Consider the following 19,841-nt stretch of genomic DNA (forward strand, 5'->3'; position numbering starts at 1 on the left):
GTCGCCTTTGCGGTTATGGAACATCTCAGGATTGTTATGCGGTACTCACAAATCCACATATGTGCAGTCGATGGCAGCGTGCACCATGGGGAAGCCCACTATATGGGCAAAGCCACATGCCTGCTGCTTCTGCTTTTCTTTATTCAGAGAGAAAACAAAACAATCCCTTTTGCTGTTGTAGAGAGCCTCTGTGACCTCCCGGATTCAGTGATGTACAGTGAAATGGGAAATGTTAGCTATGTTTCCTGCTGCAGACTGGAAGGATCCGCTGGTGAAAAAATTGAGGCCACGGTAATCTTGAGAGCCATTGGGAGAGCCCTGTTCACCGCATGCTAAGGTTGCAGGTCTGGTTGCAGGAGGTGGCAGAGTTCTGTGACCACTTCCTTAGTGAAGCTGAACCTCCTAATAAACTGCTCCGTGTTTAAGTGGAGGTAAGATAAGTGCTCTCGGAAGACCCTAGGTGGGTAAAGTCTCCTGTTGAGAGCCCCACTGGCCCTCCTCTCACTCCATCGGTGCACACCTTCCCCTCTTCTTCGCTGCCTCCGCTCCCGCCTGAAGATACTCGAGCACGAGGGGGATTGAAAGTAGAACCTCCATGATTGTGAGCAAGTGGTGTGAGTAGAAGCCTTTAAATGAGAGTGAATGCGGTCTCCACTTGCACTAACACTCCCTGTCACCTCTGGCACTTGAAACAAGCTGAGAAAGCTACAAGAGTTGCAGAAAGTTAGACAGAGCCAGTCAAACTGAAAAACCATGTCAGCTGCATGTTGTTGCTGATGATCCCTTCAAATAACATTGCTGCAGCCTCCTTCCTGCTGCTGAACGCTAGGCAAGCTGGATGTGATTTAAACAGACCATTAAGTGGAGCAGCAATGGTGAAAACGGCAGATCGGGCATCAAGTGAGCGTGGCACACTCACTGACATCACGACCAGCCTAAACTAAATAACTGCAGCATGCGCAGGTATTGGCAGCGCAGCCGACCTGCTAAAATGGCCCTTACGGCCAGCACGAAACCCTCGAATTTTATTTATATCGTGCCTTTAACGTAGCATAACGTCCTAAGGTGCTTCACAGCAGCGTTATCAAACAAAATCTGACACCAAGCCATGTAAGGAAATATTTAGACAGGTGACGAAAAACTTGGTCAAAGAGACAGGTTTTAAGGAGAATCTAAAAGAAAGAGAGTGGTAAAGAGGCGAAGAGATTCAGGGAGGCAAATCCAGAGCTGTGGGCCTGGGCAGATGAAGGCACGCAGCCAAAGGTGGAACGATTAAAATCGGGGTAGCTCAAGTGGCCAGATTTGCAAGTGCAGAGATCTCAGTTAATTGTAGTGCTGGAGGAGGTTAGAAAGATATGGAGGGTTGAGGCCATAGAGGAATTTGAAAACAAGGGTGAGAATATTAAAATCGAGGACGAATAGCCAATGTAGGTGAGCGAGCACAGTGGTGATGGGTGAACGGGAATTATGCAAGTTAGGATACAGGCACGAGAAATGCATATTAATGGTTTAATGTTTGCTCTGCTCGCCAATTTTAATGATACATGGCACAATATTGTTCACACCTCCCAGAATGTTCCTTCATGACATAATTAACGTATTAACATTGTGTGATAGTGTAATTAGACTCTAATACAAATACCACTTTCTGGAAGCTTAACATGCAAGAAACGGGCAGCAGTTAGTTTTACCCCAGAGGGCCCAGACCCAGCTCTAAATGTACATGGTGCGTCATGAATTATGTATACTTTTTTAGACGGAAGGTTTATTCTTCCTCAATTCATCTCTAAACCATGGCAATAGGATAGAATTCATCACATTGGTTCTCCCTCCATCAAGAGGTTTTGGCTACGTCACTGTCAAGTTGTCCCAATAAATCGACTCCAGGACTCATGTGTGATACTAAAATCTATCTGTATTATACTTGATTGCTCTTTTGAAATAAATAATGGGCATGTCACAGACTTGCAATGTAATATTCCCACTTACAAAATATGGATTAATTGAATTGATTATATAGAGAAAGAGAATTCAGTGGATGTAGCGTGTATGGATTTCCAGAAGGCGTGTTAGAAAATGTAGGCGTTTGGTATAAGAGGAAATGTAGCAGCATGGATAGGAAGTTATTTCAGGACAGGAAACAAAGAGTGAGGGTAAGTGCATGTTGCTTCGAATGGAGACAGGTTAGGGGTGATTGTCACTCAGGGGGTCACTGCTACTTTTATTTTTGTTCTCAGTATCTATAGAATAACATCAACAACAACAAGAGTTTACATTTATATAGCACCTTTATTGTAGGAAAACGACCCAATGAGCTTCACAGGAGTGTGACCAGACAACAATTGGCACCGAGCCAAAGAAGGAGACATTAGGACAAATAGCCAAACACTGAGTCAAGGAGGTAGTTTGTAAACAGTGTGTTAAAGGAGGAGAGAGAGGTGAAGTTGCAAAGTCATTTGGGGAGATAATTCAGAGCTTAGGGCCTAGGCATCTGAAGGCACGGCCTCCAAATGTGGGGTGAAGGAAGTGGGATATGCACAAGAGTCCAGAGTTGGAGGAGTGAAACATTATTAGAGGGTTGTATGGCTTGAGGAGGTTACAGAGATAGGGAAGAGCGAGACGACAGAGGGATTTGAACATGAGGATGAGATTTTTAATGTCCAGGCATTAAAAGAGTCTAACTTAATAAAGAGATTTTATTTTAGCACCGCTTCTACACTGCAGCTGTGGAGGTCGAGGCCCAGGAGCAGGGGCGGGAGGAGCAGTGATGCCGGGACTCAGAGGACGAGGCCCAGGAGCGAGGTCGAGGCCAGGAGCGAGGACGAGTCGCAGGAGCGAGGATGAGGCCGAGGTGCAAGATCGAGGCCAAGGAGCCAGGTCAAGGCTCAGGAAGAGGGATGGGAGCTGCAGCGAGGTCGGGACTCAGGAGCGAGGACGGGACCCAGGAGCAAGGACGAGGCTCAGGAACAAGGTCGGGACCCAGGATCGAGTACAAGGCTCCAGGGCAAGGACGGGGCACAGGTGTGAGGACAAGCTCAGCCGCGACTTCGAGGCCCAGGAGTGGCACAACGTGGACCAGCAGCGGGGTCGGGGCCCAGGGCATGTGCAGCACAGGCCAAAAGCGAGGTCGGGAGGATCATACTGCATCCTATGAAGTCCAGGCAGAGTGGACCTGCGGGAAGCAGGGAGGAGGACAGTAGGAGTATGTTTGTGTGTGTGTGCCAGGCCGATGTAGCAGAGCCTGGTCTCCAATCATCTTGGATCCCCTTGCCATTGGACCAAGAACTTGCTCTGTCAAGCCCATGTGGTAGCTGGTGTGCAACGGCCACCCCACGATAAAAAGAATTCATGCACAGGCATCTCCCACCCTTTTAAAAATGAAGTTTGGGACCTGGAACGTCAGGACCCTCATGGACAACCCCAACAGTGATCGACTGGAATGCCATACTGCTATTGTTGCCCGGGAGCTCAGGCATTTGAACATAGACATCGTCGCCCTAATCAAGATCCGGCGGGCAGGGGAAGGCCAGCTCAAGGAGTAAGGCGGTGCTTACACCTTCTTCTGGAAAGGCAAACCTGAAGAAGAAATCCACGTCCATGGAGTAGGCTTCTCCATAAAAAATGAGCTATTTGGGCATCTCAGAGACACCTCTTGCGGAATAAAGGAAGGCCTCATGACTCTTCGGCTCACCCTAGCCTGGAACCAGTGCGCTACGGTCATCATTGCACATGCCCCAACACTGAAAGCCACAGATAAGACCAAAGAGGAACTCTACTCCAGCCTCGAACAATCCCTGTCCTGAGTCCCAATGTTGACAAGCTGATCCTACTTGGCGAATTTAACGCTGGAGTTGGAAAGGACACTGACCTCTGGGGAGGTGTGATCGGCAGAAAGGGGGCAGGGCATGTCAACTCCTATGGTACACTCCTCCTGACGAAATGCTTGGTACATCGCCTTGTCATAACCAACACCTTGTTCTGTGAGAGAGACAAGTACAAGGCTTCATAGCAACGCCCTCACTCCAAGCACTGGCATCTGCTGGACTACGTCATTGTCTGAGCGAGGGACCAGAGGAACATCCACATCGCCCGTGCCATGACAGGAGCTGAAGACTGCTGGACAGACCTCTGTCTAATCTGCTCTGTCATCTCCATCAATGTAGCCCCAAAACAGCAGTGGCAACAGAAACAATGCCACAGGAAAATCAACGCTGGAGCACTCAAAGACACTGCTCAGAAAGCCCTATTCAGCCTGTGCCTCACAACCAACCTGACGACTCCCAGTGCTTCAAGACACAGAGTGCCCACAGCACCTGGTCTGCACTCAAGGCCTCCATAATCTGCACCTGTGAAGAGACGCTCGGTCACTCGACCAGGAAACACCAAAACTGGTTCGACGAGAATGACCAGGAGATGCAGGAGCTAATAAGCCACACGTGCAAGGCATTCCTGATCTGGAAACAGCAACACAACTCGACAGCAAGAAAGCATCTCTGCAGATGCCTGAAGGCCGAGGTCCAAGAAAAACTTGCAACCTAAAGAAAAGAATTGTGAGTGGGGAAAGCGCAGGAAATCCAGCAGCTAGCCGACAAACATGACGTGTGTGGATTCTTTAGTGCAGTGTGATATGCCTATCAATTAGTCCAATAAAAGGCGACGAGTTAAGAACGTAACTGAAGGTTTTTATTGGCTAAATAACAGAGCCCACCCTCGTGGGTGATCCGATCCAACAGGGAGGAATACTAGCCAGTCAGCTACCTTTATACCTGGGCAGGTAATGGGCGGAGTCGGAGGTGGTCAGCCCAGGTATAACAGTGCGACAAGAGGCGACCTCGTGTAGTGATGTGACAGTGAGAACAGTGAGAACAATATACAGTGATAACTATAACAGTGGTTTACCACATTCACCCCTTGTTTAGATTAGAGTCCGGCGGGGTGAAGTGTATTACCAGCTCTGGTATGTCAGTCTGTCCGGAGGCTTCGTTAGCCTCTCCGATCATCGCAGCGGCGGTGTTACATTATCCGGTGTTAAAGCTGGTGTCTGCGTAGTCGGCAAAGGCTCGTGGGGTTCCGGCATGCCGTCTACCTCGGCTGGACTCGGGGGGTTGGGAGGGGGGGGGTGAGGGTGCGAGCTCTCGTAAGGAGACAGTGTCCTCCCGTCCGTCTGGGTAAGCCACATAGGCGTACTGGGGGTTGGCGTGCAGGAGGTTCACCTTCTCGACCAGGGGGTCCGTTTTATGGGCCCTCACGTGCTTTCGCAGCAAGACGGGTCCCGGAGAGGTCAGCCAGGTTGGTAGGGTGGTTCCCGTAGTCGACTTCCTGGGGAAGACAAACATTCGGGCATGGGGGGTGGTGTTAATGGCAGTGCAAAGTAGTGACCGGATGGAGTGCAGCGCAATCGGGAGGACCTCTTGCCAGCGGGAGGTTGGGAGGCCCTTAGACTTTAAGGCTAAGAGGGTGGCCTTCCATACCGTCGCGTTCTCTCTTTCCACCTGGCCGTTCCCTCGGGGGTTGTAGCTGGTGGTCCTGCTTGCTGCAATACCCCTCTCCAATAGGAACTGACGGAGTTCCTCGCTCATGAAGGAGGCGCCCCGGTCACTATGTATATAGTTCGGGAACCCGAACAAGGCGAAGAGTTTGTTCAGGCATTTAATGACCGTGTTACTGGTCATGTCTGGGCAGGGGAAGGCAAAGGGGAAACGGGAGTACTCATCAACGATGTTGAGGAAGTACACATTACGGTCGGATGACGGTAGGGGCCCCTTGAAGTCGATGCTCAGACGCTCGAAGGGGCGGGTGGCCTTGATCAGGCTTGCTCTGTCCGGCTTATAGAAGTGCGGTTTGCACTCAGCACAGATCTGGCAGTTCCTGGTCATGGTCCTGACCTCCTCGATGGAGTATGGCAGGTTGCGGGCCTTAATGAAATGGTAGAGTCTGGTGACTCCGGGGTGGCAGAGGTCATTGTGGAGGGTCTGAAGTCTATCACTTTGCGCGCTGGCGCATGTAATGCGTGAAAGAGCATCAGGGGGGTCGTTCAGTTTACCGGGCCGGTACAAGATCTCATAATCATAGGTGGAAAGCTCGATTCTCCACCTCAAGATTTTGTCGTTCTTGATCTTGCCCCTCAGCTTGTTATTAAACATGAAGGCAACCGAGCGTTGGTCGGTGAGGAGGGTAAATCGTTTGCCTGCCAAGTAGTGCCTCCAGCGCCGTACTGCCTCCACAATTGCCTGGGCTTCCTTCTCGACCGACGAGTGTCGGGTCTCGGGGCCCTGTAGGGTCCTTGAGAAGAAGGCTACCGGCCTACCCTCCTGGTTAAGGGTAGCGGCTAGGGCGAAGTCGGATGCATCGCTCTCCACTTGGAAGGGGATTGACTCATCCACTGCGTGCATTGTGGCCTTGGCTATGTCTCCCTTAATGAGGGAGAAGGCCGCGCACGCCTCTTCCGTGAGGGGGAAGGATGTGGTTTTCAGGAGGGGTCTGGCTTTGTCCGCATAATTGGGTACCCATTGGGCATAGTAGGCGAAAAGCCCCAGGGTTCTCCTAAGTGCTTTTGGACAGTGGGGGAGGGGTAGCTCCATGAGGGGGCGCATTCTTTCGGGGTCGGGGCCGATGACTCCGTTCTCTACTACACAGCCAAGGATGGCAAGGCGCGCTGTGTTAAACACGCATTTCTCCTTATTGTAGGTGAGGTTCAGCCGTTGGGCCGTACGGAGGAATTTCTCCAGATTCACGTCATGGTCCTGCCGGTTGCGGCCGCAGATGGTGACGTTATCGAGATAGGGGAAAGTGGCCTGTAGTCCGTTCTGGTCAACCATCCGGTCCATCTCCCGTTGGAAAACCGAGACCCCGTTGGTGACACCAAAGGGGACCCTAAGGAATTGGTAGAGGCGGCCATTCGCCTCGAAGGCGGTGTACTGGCTGTCCTCCGGGCTGATGGGGAGTTGGTGGTAGGCCGACTTGAGGTCGATGGTCGAGAATACGCGGTATTGTGCAATCTCATTGACCATGTCCGATATGCGGGGGAGGTGGTATGCGTCCAGCTGGGTGTATCTGTTTATGGTCTGGCTGTAGTCGATAACCAGGCGATTTTTGTCGCCGGTCTTGACTACCACCACCTGGGCACGCCAGGGGCTGCTGCTCCCCTCAATAATGCCCTCTTTCAGGAGTCGCTGCACCTCAGAGCTAATGAAGGCTCTGTCCCCAGCGCTGTACCGCCTGCTCTTAGTAGTGACAGGTTTGCAGTCGGGGGTGAGGTTAGCGAACAGGGAAGGTGGCGGTACCTTGAGGGTGGATAGGCTGCAGGTGTTACGCGGTGGGCGGTTTAACTTTCGCTGGTTGTCGACTGTGAGTGGGGGGAGGGGTCCACCGTATGCTAGGGTTACACTTTGGAGGTGGGATTGGAAGTCCAGCCCTAGTATGACGGCAGCGCACAGCTGGGGGAGTACGAGGAGTTTAAAATTTTTATACTCTGTCCCTTTAACCGACAATGTCACGACACAGTAGCCGCTGATGTCTGTGGTGTGCGACCTCGATGCCATCGAGATGCGGCTGCGCGTTGGCAGGACGGGGAGGGAGTAGTGGCTCACCGTGTCTGGGTGGATGAAGCTCTCCGTGCTTCCGCTGTCGAACAGGCAGGTCGTGGCGTGGCCGTTGACTTTGATGTCCATCATTGAGCTGGCCAGGTGGTGCGGGCGGGCTTGATCCAGGGTCACGGAAGCTAGGGTGTAGATGAGCACGTCGTTGTCATGACAAGATGGCGGCGAAGATGGCGGCCCCCGTAGTTCACATGAGGCTCTGTTTAAATCGTTTGCCCCGCACAAAGATGGCCGCCCCTGCTGTTCCCATGAGGCTCTGCAGGCTTCGGCTGCCCCGCACAAAGATGGCCGCCCCTGGTTTTCCCATGAGGCTCTGCAGGCTTCGGCTGCCCCGCACAAAGATGGCCGCCCCTGGTTTTCCCATGAGGCTCTGCAGGCTTCGGCTGCCCCGCACAAAGATGGCCGCCCCCAGGGTTCGCATGAGGCACTGCTGGCTTCTGAGGATTTGCTTCTGCAGGCCTTGGAGAAGTGGCCTTTCTTGAGGCAGGTTTTGCAGGTCGAGTTTTTGGCTGGGCAGCGCGACCTCGGATGCTTCTCCTGGCCGCAAAAGAAGCAGCCAGCGGCCCGATCGGGGTTGCCTGATGTCGGGGCCGGTACCGGGGCTAGCGGGCCCGGTCGGATCCGTGATGCAGACGCTGAGGTAGGTCCCGGGGGCAGCGCTGTGAAGGGTGGAGGGGTGGGGGTCGGGCCCGAGTCCCAGGGTCGCGAATAGTACCTGGCAAACGCTTCCTGGTCTTGCTGGGTGGCCTCTAGGGTGAGGGCGAGGGCTTCGGCCTTGTCCAGGTCTATGTCCTTAGCTTCAAGCAGTCTTTGCCGTGTGTAGTCGGAACGTAGGCCTCTCACCAAGGCGTCGCGGACATTGTCTTCCATGTTCGCAGTAGCCGTCACCGCTTTAAAGTCACAGTTCCTGCCGAGTTGTCTCAGCGCTCGTGAAAATTCAGCTATCGATTCTCCTGGCTGTTGCTGGCGAGATCTTAAGAGATGCCTAGTGTACATGTAGTTTACCGGGCTCCGGTACTGCTGTTTCAGTAGGTTGATGGCGTCGTCGTACGTAGTCATGCCCTGGATGAGTGTATATACTCTCGGGCTCGCTTGGGCTTTCAGGACTCTTAGTTTGGATCTCTGAGGGACGACGGCTTCCTCCAGGTACGATTCGAAGCAGTCCAGCCAGTGTTTGAAGTCGTTGGCTGAGTTTGGTGCCTGTGGGTTTAGATCCAGGTATGGTGGTTTCAAGGCTTGCAGCCAAGCCGGCTGGTGTGGCCCGTTGTCTGGAGGCTGCTGTTGCTGTGCTGCTGGGTGAGCTCCTTGCTGTTGCTGTTCATTATCAGACATCTTTAAAATTTAGCCAATAAAATTGATATGCCTATCAATTAGTCCAATAAAAGGCGACGAGTTAAGAACGTAACTGAAGGTTTTTATTGGCTAAATAACAGAGCCCACCCTCGTGGGTGATCCGATCCAACAGGGAGGAATACTAGCCAGTCAGCTACCTTTATACCTGGGCAGGTAATGGGCGGAGTCGGAGGTGGTCAGCCCAGGTATAACAGTGCGACAAGAGGCGACCTCGTGTAGTGATGTGACAGTGAGAACAGTGAGAACAATATACAGTGATAACTATAACAGTGGTTTACCACACAGTGAAGACCACCTATGGTCCAAGCACCCAAGGTCCTACCCCACTGTGGGTCAAGAATGGAGAGGTACTCATCAAGGACCGCGAGGCAGTCAGTGCCCGCTGGAAGGAGCATTTCGAAGATCTCCAAGACTATGTCTTCCATGCGAGTGTCCTCAACTCCCTCCCGCAGCATGCTACATTCTACACTCATTGCCTTCACTTCCTTAACTCTTATAGATATTTATTACAGAGAAAAAGTATTATTCTTTCTTGCTCTCAACCTCATTCCAGACAGTGCATCTACCCACACTGTAGTGCTAATCTCTGTAGCTCTTTGTGCTCGGAGACTAATTTAATTCCATTAACCTCTTCTAAAACTGCTGTGACCTAACTTAATATGATGCTGGCTATTCTACTCATTATAACTACTCTTACAGGTAGCAGTAGTTATGGGTTCTGTTTTAAAATATAGTTCATGTTCATTCCAAGTGTTTTCATTGACTATCCATTCAATGTATCAATTGAGAAAAATAGCTCTGGCAGGATTAAATAGTTGTACCAACCTTAATGGTAACTAAGGTAATGTCTACAAAGGGTTAACAGTTTAGAGAGCGACTGTGAAAAGTGGACGGAGCCACCACGTGCATGGTTCTACAGACTGCAGTTTCACAGAGGAATTTAAATGAAACTGTACACTGAAACAAGAAAAGTTCCTGTTATAGCCCGTGTCAGCGGTAGAAAAGGGACATCCTCTTCTTTTTTTATTCTTGTTCTCTTATATCAACTTTCAATCTCTTATATTGACTACTTATTCCTTTTATAATGATTTAAATCCTCATTTAGGTGGAGAGAGGCTTCTTCTCAGGCTTGCATTGTTGCTCCTGTTGTGTCACCTTGTTTACTCGCTCAGGGGACATGGTTCATGTACCCCCACAATGTTATCAATATAATCGCCCATTGGTCAGAGACTTTAACCAAGCCTGGCACGGTGGAAATCTGGGTATCAGCCTTGTGGGCTTTTAATTTATTTCTCCTGTCTCCCAATTCTTTTGTTACACTCGATGTGAATAGCTGAGGCATCTTTACCTAACTGCATCACAGCCTAGGTCTAATGTTTAATGGCTCACTTTAACCCCTGGTACTCCTTATCCTCCTCCTGCACAATGTATTTTAATTTATTACAATGTTTTGAACACTATTCTAGTTGCGTTATTAGTTCTTGACAGCTTACACACAGTCCTTGCTGCTCACCCTTTATTCTTTTAAACTAGTTCTCAGTTTCTTATTCTAAACTTCAACTGCCTTAGTAACGGCAATCAAAACTTGCACCACCACTGCTTTGGTGTTATTTTTATAATTCTATCGGGCACTAAAGAGCTATATCTCTAGTACCTGAACTAACTCGCTCAGGGGTCGGTGTTCTCCATCAAGTCCGCTAGTGTCAGTGGGCCACCAGCGCGGCTGGCACTGTATTTGTGTACATATTCTCGTAAATTCTCCATTACTTCTACATTTTATTATTAACGCCATGTTCAATTGCTATTCCTGGATTCCCTCAGCTAGCTCAGTGTTGATCAGTCCCGGATCGGTGGTCAAATGCGCAATGCTTAGAGTCTTGCTACAAGTTGACAAAACTGTTGTATAAAAAGTAATTAACAGATTCTAAGACGCATGAGTAAGTGATGCATTGACTGCTGTTTATTGATATTTGAGAATGCACTAAGATTACAGATACGTAATATACGTCTATTAACTCAGAAGTAGAATGTCTATTTGGGACACACAGGCGATACTGTTCATGGCAGTTTGCAGCGCTAAGACTGAACGTTGTTGCTGATCATTAATATTTATACAGGTTAGCAAACAGGCATATCTGAACTGAGTTGTAATAGTTCTGCCCTTGGAACTCCATCTCAGCTGTTGTCTTTGTATCCCTTGTTCCAGTTCTTTTTAGCTCAAGATCTCTTACACCTGTTTTTTTACATGGCTTCGATTAGCTCAGTCATGTATTTTCCCATTATCCCTAATATAGTTTGTCTTAAAGTAGCATTACTAATTCTCAAGGCATTCAGCCATAATGCATTCTGACCATGTCAAGTTATCCTAATTTAGCCGTTTGTTATCTATCTACACCTTCTAACACTCCACAGCGATACCTTTGATTCACTAAGCATTTTGCATAAAAACGGGCATTTGTACTGTTCGTGTTCTTATGCGTCTGGTGAATGCAATTAAAATGGATTCAAAATAAACTCAAACATGTGGATGTTTCGGATCATGCTTTAACTACTTGTAGCATTGATTCAGAGATGGCGCTGAAATACTTGATAGGAGAAAATCGCAGGGCTATGGGGAACGAGCAGGGAAGTGGGACTATTGGACAAGGTCTTTCAAAGAGCCAGCACAAGCCCGATGGGCCGAATGACCTCCTTCCGTGCGGCATAATTCTATGATTCTATGCTTTCTCTTTTCAATTCAGATTCTATTCTCATTCTGCTGGAACTCTGATTAAGATTTATCTTTTCCAACGGGTATGATACGTTATTTGATATTTATGTAGTTTCTCACTGAGATCATTCAGAAAAAGGGAGAATCTTAAACGCAATCACAGACGCAATGTTTTTCAATCAATATACAAACCAAATTTAGCATTTTATACGTTGTTATATTTCGACCCCATCACCATCCATTCTGTAAAATCGTTATTTCGATCGAGAGTTTGGCGGCTTAATGTAAATTTGAGAAAGTTTACAAAAGGTGGAACCTCGAGATTTGAACGTTTTAAAAATGGTCATAAATTCGGAGAGAACGAAAGCAAGAAAAGAATAACATCATCTGAGACAGTGGGACAATAATTTTATTACACTGCAATGAGACAGTAAAGGTATGATGACTGCAGTCTCAGCACACTCTTGGGTACAACTAATAGAATCAAGCAAACAAACACTGCATATTTATTGTTATAACTTGAAATACAGCAATTACACTAAAAAATTAACCTTTAATTTCGAACTTTGTTCAAAGAACGTTTACTGATGGTATATTAGACGAATACGTAAGATTCGTGAATCAGACACAGCTGGATCTGGCGATACTTGTTTGCAGCGGGTTTGCCTGAGTCTCGTGTTTAACCACACAGGTGTAAAGCTCGTGTGAGTTCCACTCTGAGGCTGGCAGAGTCAGATAACTGCTCACACTGAACGTGTTGTCCGTCTCCTGCTGGATCCGACTGGTCTCAACATCATTCCCTTTGACACTGCCATCGACAGTCCACTCAATCTCCACAGCGCCCGGTTTAAAGCCGCTCACCAAACACACCAGGGTCGCCGTGTTCTTTGCTGCGATTTGATCTGATGAAGGCGGAAGGACGGTAACCGACGGAGCCCGCGGATCTACAAAGAAAAGTAGAAACAACTTGTGAAGATCCACTCTGAATTGGATGTAAAAAGTCGAAATTCAACGTTTTACTTTTTCAACGTTTTAAATTTGGTACCACTTTACAAGCTTAAGAATGTTACAATGGGAGATTAATAACGTTGTTTAACTAATCACATAGGGTCCGTTGATCGAGAAAACGATATAATGAATTTAAGAAGAACCGAGAGCTCCGTGCAACCAGAAAAAAAAATAAAACTGAAAGAGTATTCACTCTTATTTGGATTAAACCTGAAGATCACAGATTTTCTTTCTTTAAACTATAGCCCAACGTTATTGAGAATATTACGATGCAAGAATAATAACGATCATCGGCGCCAAACATTCTTGGATTATTACATGGAATTACATAGAATATCCAGCATAGAAACAGGCATTTCGGTCCAACTGGTCTGTGCCGGTGTTTCTGCTCCACTCGTGTCTCCTTCCACCCAACTTCCTCTAACCCTCTTTCCATATCCTTCTATCCTTCTATCCCCTTTTCCCTCATATACTTGTCGAGCTTCCCCTTAAAGGCATTTCAGCATTTCGCCTCAACTGCTCCATGTGGGAGCAAGTTTCACATTCTAACCACTCTCTGGGCAATTAGGTTTCCCCGGAATTCTTTCTTTGATTTATTAGCGACAATCTAATATTGATCTTCTTATCGTGTCTACACACTGTTCTTTTTGGGGAACAGTATGAAATAGTAGAAGATTTCTGGCCGCGTTAAACGCTCCTTCCGTGACCGTAACCATCTTCATACCAGCCATTAGGGTGGTTAGTCCTATGGCAGGAGAGTTTTACGGGCTCCCACAACCCATACGAGGGGGGGGGCACCCACACCCACACCCACGGACGCAAGTATCCCGCTGGATGTCAACCCAGAATTTAGAGCCGAAGCTCCGACTCTATTTGCCGGGACTGTCTGGAGCGGGGTTCGAAACCCCTTACCTTCTGGCCCAGCGGCGGGGATGCTTACCGCTACGCCAAAGGCCCACTCCTATCTAATATTGATGACCCCTGGTTTTGGACTACCCCTCAAGTTGAAACGTTTTTCCTACGTCTCCACTATCAAAACCTTTCATAAATTTAAAGATCTCTATTAACATGCTCAATGATTCAGAGCTCCAGTCTGTTCACTCTTTTCAGTCGGTTATAATTTGAATGCTGGGGTTACAATTGCACCTGGCAGAGTCACGCTTGAGACGCTGTTTGATGTAATCGCTACCCAGTATTTCGGCTTTTAGCTGCCATGTCAGACGAGGAACCATCTGCTGCAGGAAGCTCAGCTGCTTCTAATTGTTTATGTTAATGTAAAAAGAGCAACGAGTAGCATTATATGGCACCACATCAGTTTTCACTTATAGCAAGAAGCTACAGACACAAATCCCTTTCTTTTAAGGCAATGATTGCGGCGGGGCTGGGGGTATGGGCTGTGATTTTCTGCTGCACCTTGAATAATGCAACGGGATCGTGAACGTCCACTTGAACAGAAATGTGGAACGCCTCTTAATGGCGTTATCCAAAGGAAGGCATTTCCTTCAATGCCGCACTCCCTTCATTTCACTATTCCCTCTGGTGGGGGAATCCAGAACAAGAAGGCAAGGGCTTAAAATTAGAGCCAAGACTTTAAGGAGTGAAACCAGGAAGCACTCTTTCACACAAAGGGTGGTGGAAATCTGAAACTTCCTGCCCCATAATGGTTGAGGCTGTTGGGTGAAATGAGATCTTCAGGACTGAGATCGATAGATTTTTGTAGGCTAAGGTTATCAAGGGATAGGGAACAAAGGCTGATAAATGGAGTGGAGGTACATATCAGCCATTATCAAATGCAATGTTGGAACAGGCTCAAGGGGCTCCCTAGTGTTCTCCTGTTCCTATGTTCCGATGTAACGCCTGGGAAAGGGGCTTAAATCTAAAACGTTCTGATCCAGACGTGAGAATGTTACCAACTGAGACAAATCATCCACCAGACGTGTAAATAGAATGGAAGTATAATCTCCTACTCTGCTAAATACTGCTTTGAAATTTAACGTTCACCAGACGTAAGTTCAATGGAACAATTTATAATACAACGCAGCGCCTTTTCTACAGCCTGCAGCTAAATATCCGAATAAAAATGCCGTTTGAGTCTCTCGGTTTACCTGTAGGATTACACTTATTTACTGACAGCTAAATAAATTGAAAATAAAAATTCAAATGATGATCCCGCGGTTCTATTCATACAAAATTAATCGGATTCGAAGGTAATGAGTCTGTCAGTGATTATAATATCGGCGCGGGATCAAACACTGGTGTTTATTACAATGCTTCAAATATACGAATAGAAAGATGGGAAAGGAGTTTCAGACCCTTAGTTGCTGATGATATCCACTGATACACCCTCCCGTACTGTCATCTTCTGGGAGCCAAAACAGCGAAAAACATGTGGCCAATTCCGTGAATGTTCTATGAAATTTCTCTGAAACTGTTGAAGGGGATCAAGCAAGCTCCAGGAGATCATAGTTCCCAGGACGCATCATTTGACCTAATTCAGCTAATCTCTTTTCAGTCACTATTTCCTAGTTCCCTTAAAAGTTAAGAACTATACAAGACAGCATATGACCGTCTCCAACCATAATGTGTTTCCAAAGGCAACAAATCTCTAATCGCATTTTATCTCTGATAACCTCAATATCTCTGTTTGCAGGAAAGAGCATAAACTTCTTAAAATCTGTAATTTATATTAAAACTTCTTACCCAATCGCTATGATTTATAATTATCCGTTACTTACTAGTGAAATTAAGACTAACATGAAATACAAAACTCAGTATCGCACGAATGACACACGCTCCCAATCTCTGATTGGGAATTTATACTGGCACCGTGTCGGGGAATTATCAAATATTTCACGTTATAGTTTTTTTTTAGCTCCACGCGAGTCATGAAGCACAGCGCGAGGACAATGTATGCCAGTCACAAGTGTCCAGATAGTTTTTAATGCCGTCTCAAGCATATTGACAACGACTTTATGAATATTTTGCAAATCACCAAGAAATTACATTTACACTGGTGCAGGCTGAATTCCACCCACCTAAAAATAATTATTTGGAACTTCATCCATAACATTGCAATTGTTGTGCGACAGTACCATGAGCATTTAACAAACAGAATAGAAACACACCTCCCTCTAAACTCCAAGAGGGAATCGGAGAATTATAAATGTATGTTCGAAAGCATTTTCACTACATCCGGATTAAACCAACAATTGAAAACTCAAACTTTAAGAATCCCCGACGTAAACAGCGAAACATTACTTACTGCCCAGATTCAGTTCAGTTCCTTTCCCGAAAGTGAATACAGCAGTACTGCTATCCAAGGCACCACAGTAATAATCGGCGGCGTCCCCGGATTGTAAATTGCTGATGGTTAAATGCATGACGTTGCTCGACGCGTCCCTGGATCCAGTGAATCGATCAGGAATCCCCGAACCTCTGCTCGAATCATAGTCCCTCCAAACATAGACAGGGGCACTGCCGGGTTTCTGCCAGTACCAGCTCGTGTAGTAGCTGCCCATGCTGCCTCCGGACAACGTGCAAGTGATTTTGACGGTTTGTCCCAGTGAAGTTGAGATGGACGGTGGCTGAGTCAGCACAATACCCGCGTTGGTACCTGGAGAAATAAAAAGTTATTGATAAATGACCCTCAGTAAAACCGTGGAAAATAATTGCAATTCAGACCGGTGAAGCTGAAGTATTTTACCCGATCAGCGTAATACAAAGAACAGGAATATTGAAGACTTTTACAGCACTCTACTTACATTGCAAACAGAACATCAGGGCGGCGAGAACACGAAGCCACTCACTCATTTTGCAGATGTTTTTGAACAAGATCAGAGCAAAATGTTTCCCTGCCCGAACTTAATGATGCGGCACCTTCTAAACCTCTCCTTAAAAGCAATTACACAGGGGACTATCACGTCGCATTTAATATTTATGCAAATTTCTACATGTCGCGGCCGTTTATTGGATCATTGGAATTGGTCTGGTTGACGTTTGCATAAAGTGAATTTTAGCCAATATATTTTTTAAATACTCGACTCGGTCACGACATAGAAAATTAGTTGAGGTGAAATCACGTTGTCTCTCTTAGCATGGGGCCGCTGAATGAATTCACATGAAATTCTATTGGCTGCTATTAACAGGGACATTACACAATTAAAAATCTGTTTAAATGAAGTCCAATTGAATTTCATGCAAACCTGAAAGGTAGATAAAGCAAAACTGTACAGTGCAGTTTGACGCAATGCGTCTTTGAAGAATTGATCATTATTCAATCGATCGAGATGTCAAGCTGCAGTGATTCAACCATTGCAATAAGGCAACTGGAGGTTGCGAGCAGAACATGTGGCATATTGCATATCTCCTTATTTTTCCATGAACAAAAACCTTATTGATTTCGATTTTCTTCCATTTTTAACATTCAGCACCACGAAGAACTCATTTTTAAATCCAACAACGTCAATAAATAATACGTGATGATGAAATTCTGCAAACTAATTAATTAATTCCATGTTTTAAAAGGGAGTGCTTTTTTTAGAGAGAGAATGGCATCAATATTATTGCTCATTATAGAGACTTTGGAATCGCCCAGAGGGTAGATTGTACTACCCGCGCTCCCAACAGGCGATGGTCTGGGAGCACTAACTGGTACATACTGTAGAGGCGCATTGAGAATTAACTTGCTTCATTGCGCAGAAGAGCGTGAACTATGTGAGCCAACAGATTTCGTTTACATTGGACATAAAGAATGATATTGAAGTAAGTTGTTGCTATTTAGAGCAGTTAACCAGAGATGGGCATTAAATTGCGCCCTTTACGCTGCTGCTCTTTCTGCGATGTAGGAAACAGAACGGGAAGATCTCCAACAGGAAGCGACTCTTTTATTATCCAAACATTAAGTTATTTTATCAGTGAACTCCACAACCAGTTCACGACAACATTTCTTAATTATGTTGCAAGTGTTGAATGTTTTATTTCCTCACCCTTTCGCTGTACAGGCAAGAGGTTCCGCTGTTTTGATACCCTGGACAGATGGGTTACGTTGACATCCCGGCATCCACACGCTGACATGCCCACCCCCCAACACACACACACACACGCTCTCCCCCCATACTCCCACAAACATTCCCTACCCCACATAAGATGGGTTAAGTTGACATCCCGTCATCCACACGCTCACATGCTCCCCCCTACGCACATACCACACACACTCTCCCCCACACCCCCACACACATTTCCCACCCTTACACACGCACTCCACCTCACACATTGGCCCTACCCACACCCACACACACACGCACACATATTCAGTGTCTTGGCGCTACACTCTATTATTTTATCTTGTACAAATTAGTATTGAGAGGGAGGAGGTTCTAGCGGTTTTAGCGGGTTTAAAAGTGGATAAATCCCCCGGCCCAGACGAGATGTATCCCAGGCTGATGTGTGAGGCAAGGGAGGAGATTGCAGGGGATCTGACATAAATCTTCAGAACCTCTCTGGCCACAGGGGAGGTGCCAGAATACTGGAGGGCAGCTAACGTAGTACCATTATTCAAGAACGGTAGTAGGGATAAACCAGGGAATTACAGGCCAGTGCGCTTAACTTCAGTGGTAGGGAAATGATTGGAAGTAATTCTGAGGGACAGAATTAGTCTCCACTTGGAGAGGCAAGCATTAATCAAGGGTAGTCAGCATGGCTTTGTCAGGGGGAGATCAAGTCTAACCAATTTGATTGAATTTTGTGAGGGGGTGACTAGGTATGTGGATGAGGGTAGTGCAGTTGATGTAGTCTACATGGACTTCAGTAAGGTTTTTGACAAAGTCCCGCATGGGAGACTGGTCAAGAACATAAGAACTCATGGAATCCAGGGAAATTTGGCACATTGGACCCAAAATTGGCTTAGTGGCAGGCGGCAGAGGGTGATAGTCGAAGGTTGTTTTTGTGACTGGAAGCCTGTGTCCAGTGGTGTACCGCAGGGATCGGTGCTGGGTCCTTTGCTGTTTGTAGTGTACATTAATGATTTAGATATGAATGTACGAGGTATGATCAGTAAGTTCGTAGATGACATGAAAATTGGTGGAGTGGTAACTAGCGAGGAGGGAAGCCTGCGGCTACAGGACGATATAGACGGGTTGGTCACATGGGCAGAATAGTGGCAAATGGATTTTAACCCGGAAAAGTGTGAGGTGATGCATTTTGGGAGGACTAACAAGGCAAGAGAATACACAATTAATGGCAGGACCCTAGGAAGGACAGGGGGACCTTGGAGTGCATGTACATAGAACCCTGAAGGCAGCAGCACAGGTAGATAAGGTGGTTAAAAGGCATATGGGATATGTGCCTTCATTAGCTGAGGCATATAATATAAGAGCAGGGAGTTTATGATGGAGCTGTACAAAACGCTAGTTAGGCCACAGCTGGGATACTGTGTGCAGTTCTGGTCATCACACTGTAGGAGAGGGTGCAGAGGAGATTCATCAGGATGTTACCTGTGTTGTGTATGTGCCTTTAAGAGAAGAATTGATTCTATACTGCAGTACCGGCAGTGACCACCCCTGTATATAAAGCCATAGCAGGCTTCTGTATTTCAGTCTTAAGTTACCCTCTGTTCAAGTAAATGACTGTTTTATTGTTCTCCTGCAGTCCGTGTATTATTTATACTCGGGCATTACACTGGCGACGGGCAGGTTCGAACTCACCTGCAGTACTGCATCACCTCACAGGGATCTTTTCCCTGAAGAGAAGCTTCTTGTAGGTCGAAGTTAGAACGGCGGGCGTCGACTGCAGGCAACCACCCAGCGATCCATCGGAGATTTGCAGGGGAGGCTGTGGAGAGCTGGGCCTGGCTCCCCAGTCGAAGTGTTCCAGCAAGTCGTGCTGGTAGCAGGTAGTGCGCTGACCCTTCCGGACTGCGGCGGGCTCGGGCTCGATCGAGCGGCTCTGCAAAGGGGCCATGCAGCGTTGTCGGGATCAAGAGAGAGAGAGAGGGTGGAGCGCACAGGGCACAGTCGGTGCTCAAGAACAGGGCAGCGTGGAGAGGATAGAACGCGGGGAAGGAAAAGTGATACGCGCCGAAGCCGCGGGTCGCCGCCATTACCCTGTAGAACGCTAGGAGCAGCGTGGCAGCAAGGGGAAGAAGGAAAAGCGCGGGAGGCGCCATTTTATTACAT

At 47.3% G+C, this 19,841-nt stretch overlaps 1 protein-coding gene and 1 pseudogene across 1 annotated transcript; one reads left to right on the forward strand and one right to left on the reverse strand.

Moving 5' to 3' along the window:
- Positions 1–19,841, forward strand: part of LOC147104549 (immunoglobulin lambda-1 light chain-like) — a 51,899-nt pseudogene that overhangs the window by 19,032 nt on the left and 13,026 nt on the right.
- Positions 12,053–16,544, reverse strand: LOC147104551 (immunoglobulin lambda-1 light chain-like). Its single transcript, XM_085961947.1, has 3 exons — positions 16,431–16,544; positions 15,932–16,282; positions 12,053–12,605 (listed from the first exon to the last, which is right to left on the reverse strand). The coding sequence occupies exons 1-3, from the start codon at positions 16,477–16,479 to the stop codon at positions 12,283–12,285; spliced, it is 723 nt and encodes a 240-aa protein (XP_085818073.1). The 5' UTR covers positions 16,480–16,544; the 3' UTR covers positions 12,053–12,282.

The sequence above is a fragment of the Somniosus microcephalus genome, chromosome 19 (assembly GCF_052327205.1).
Source record: "Somniosus microcephalus isolate GS21.2 chromosome 19, FLI_Smic_1.0, whole genome shotgun sequence".
Classification (NCBI taxonomy): Eukaryota; Metazoa; Chordata; class Chondrichthyes; order Squaliformes; family Somniosidae; genus Somniosus; species Somniosus microcephalus.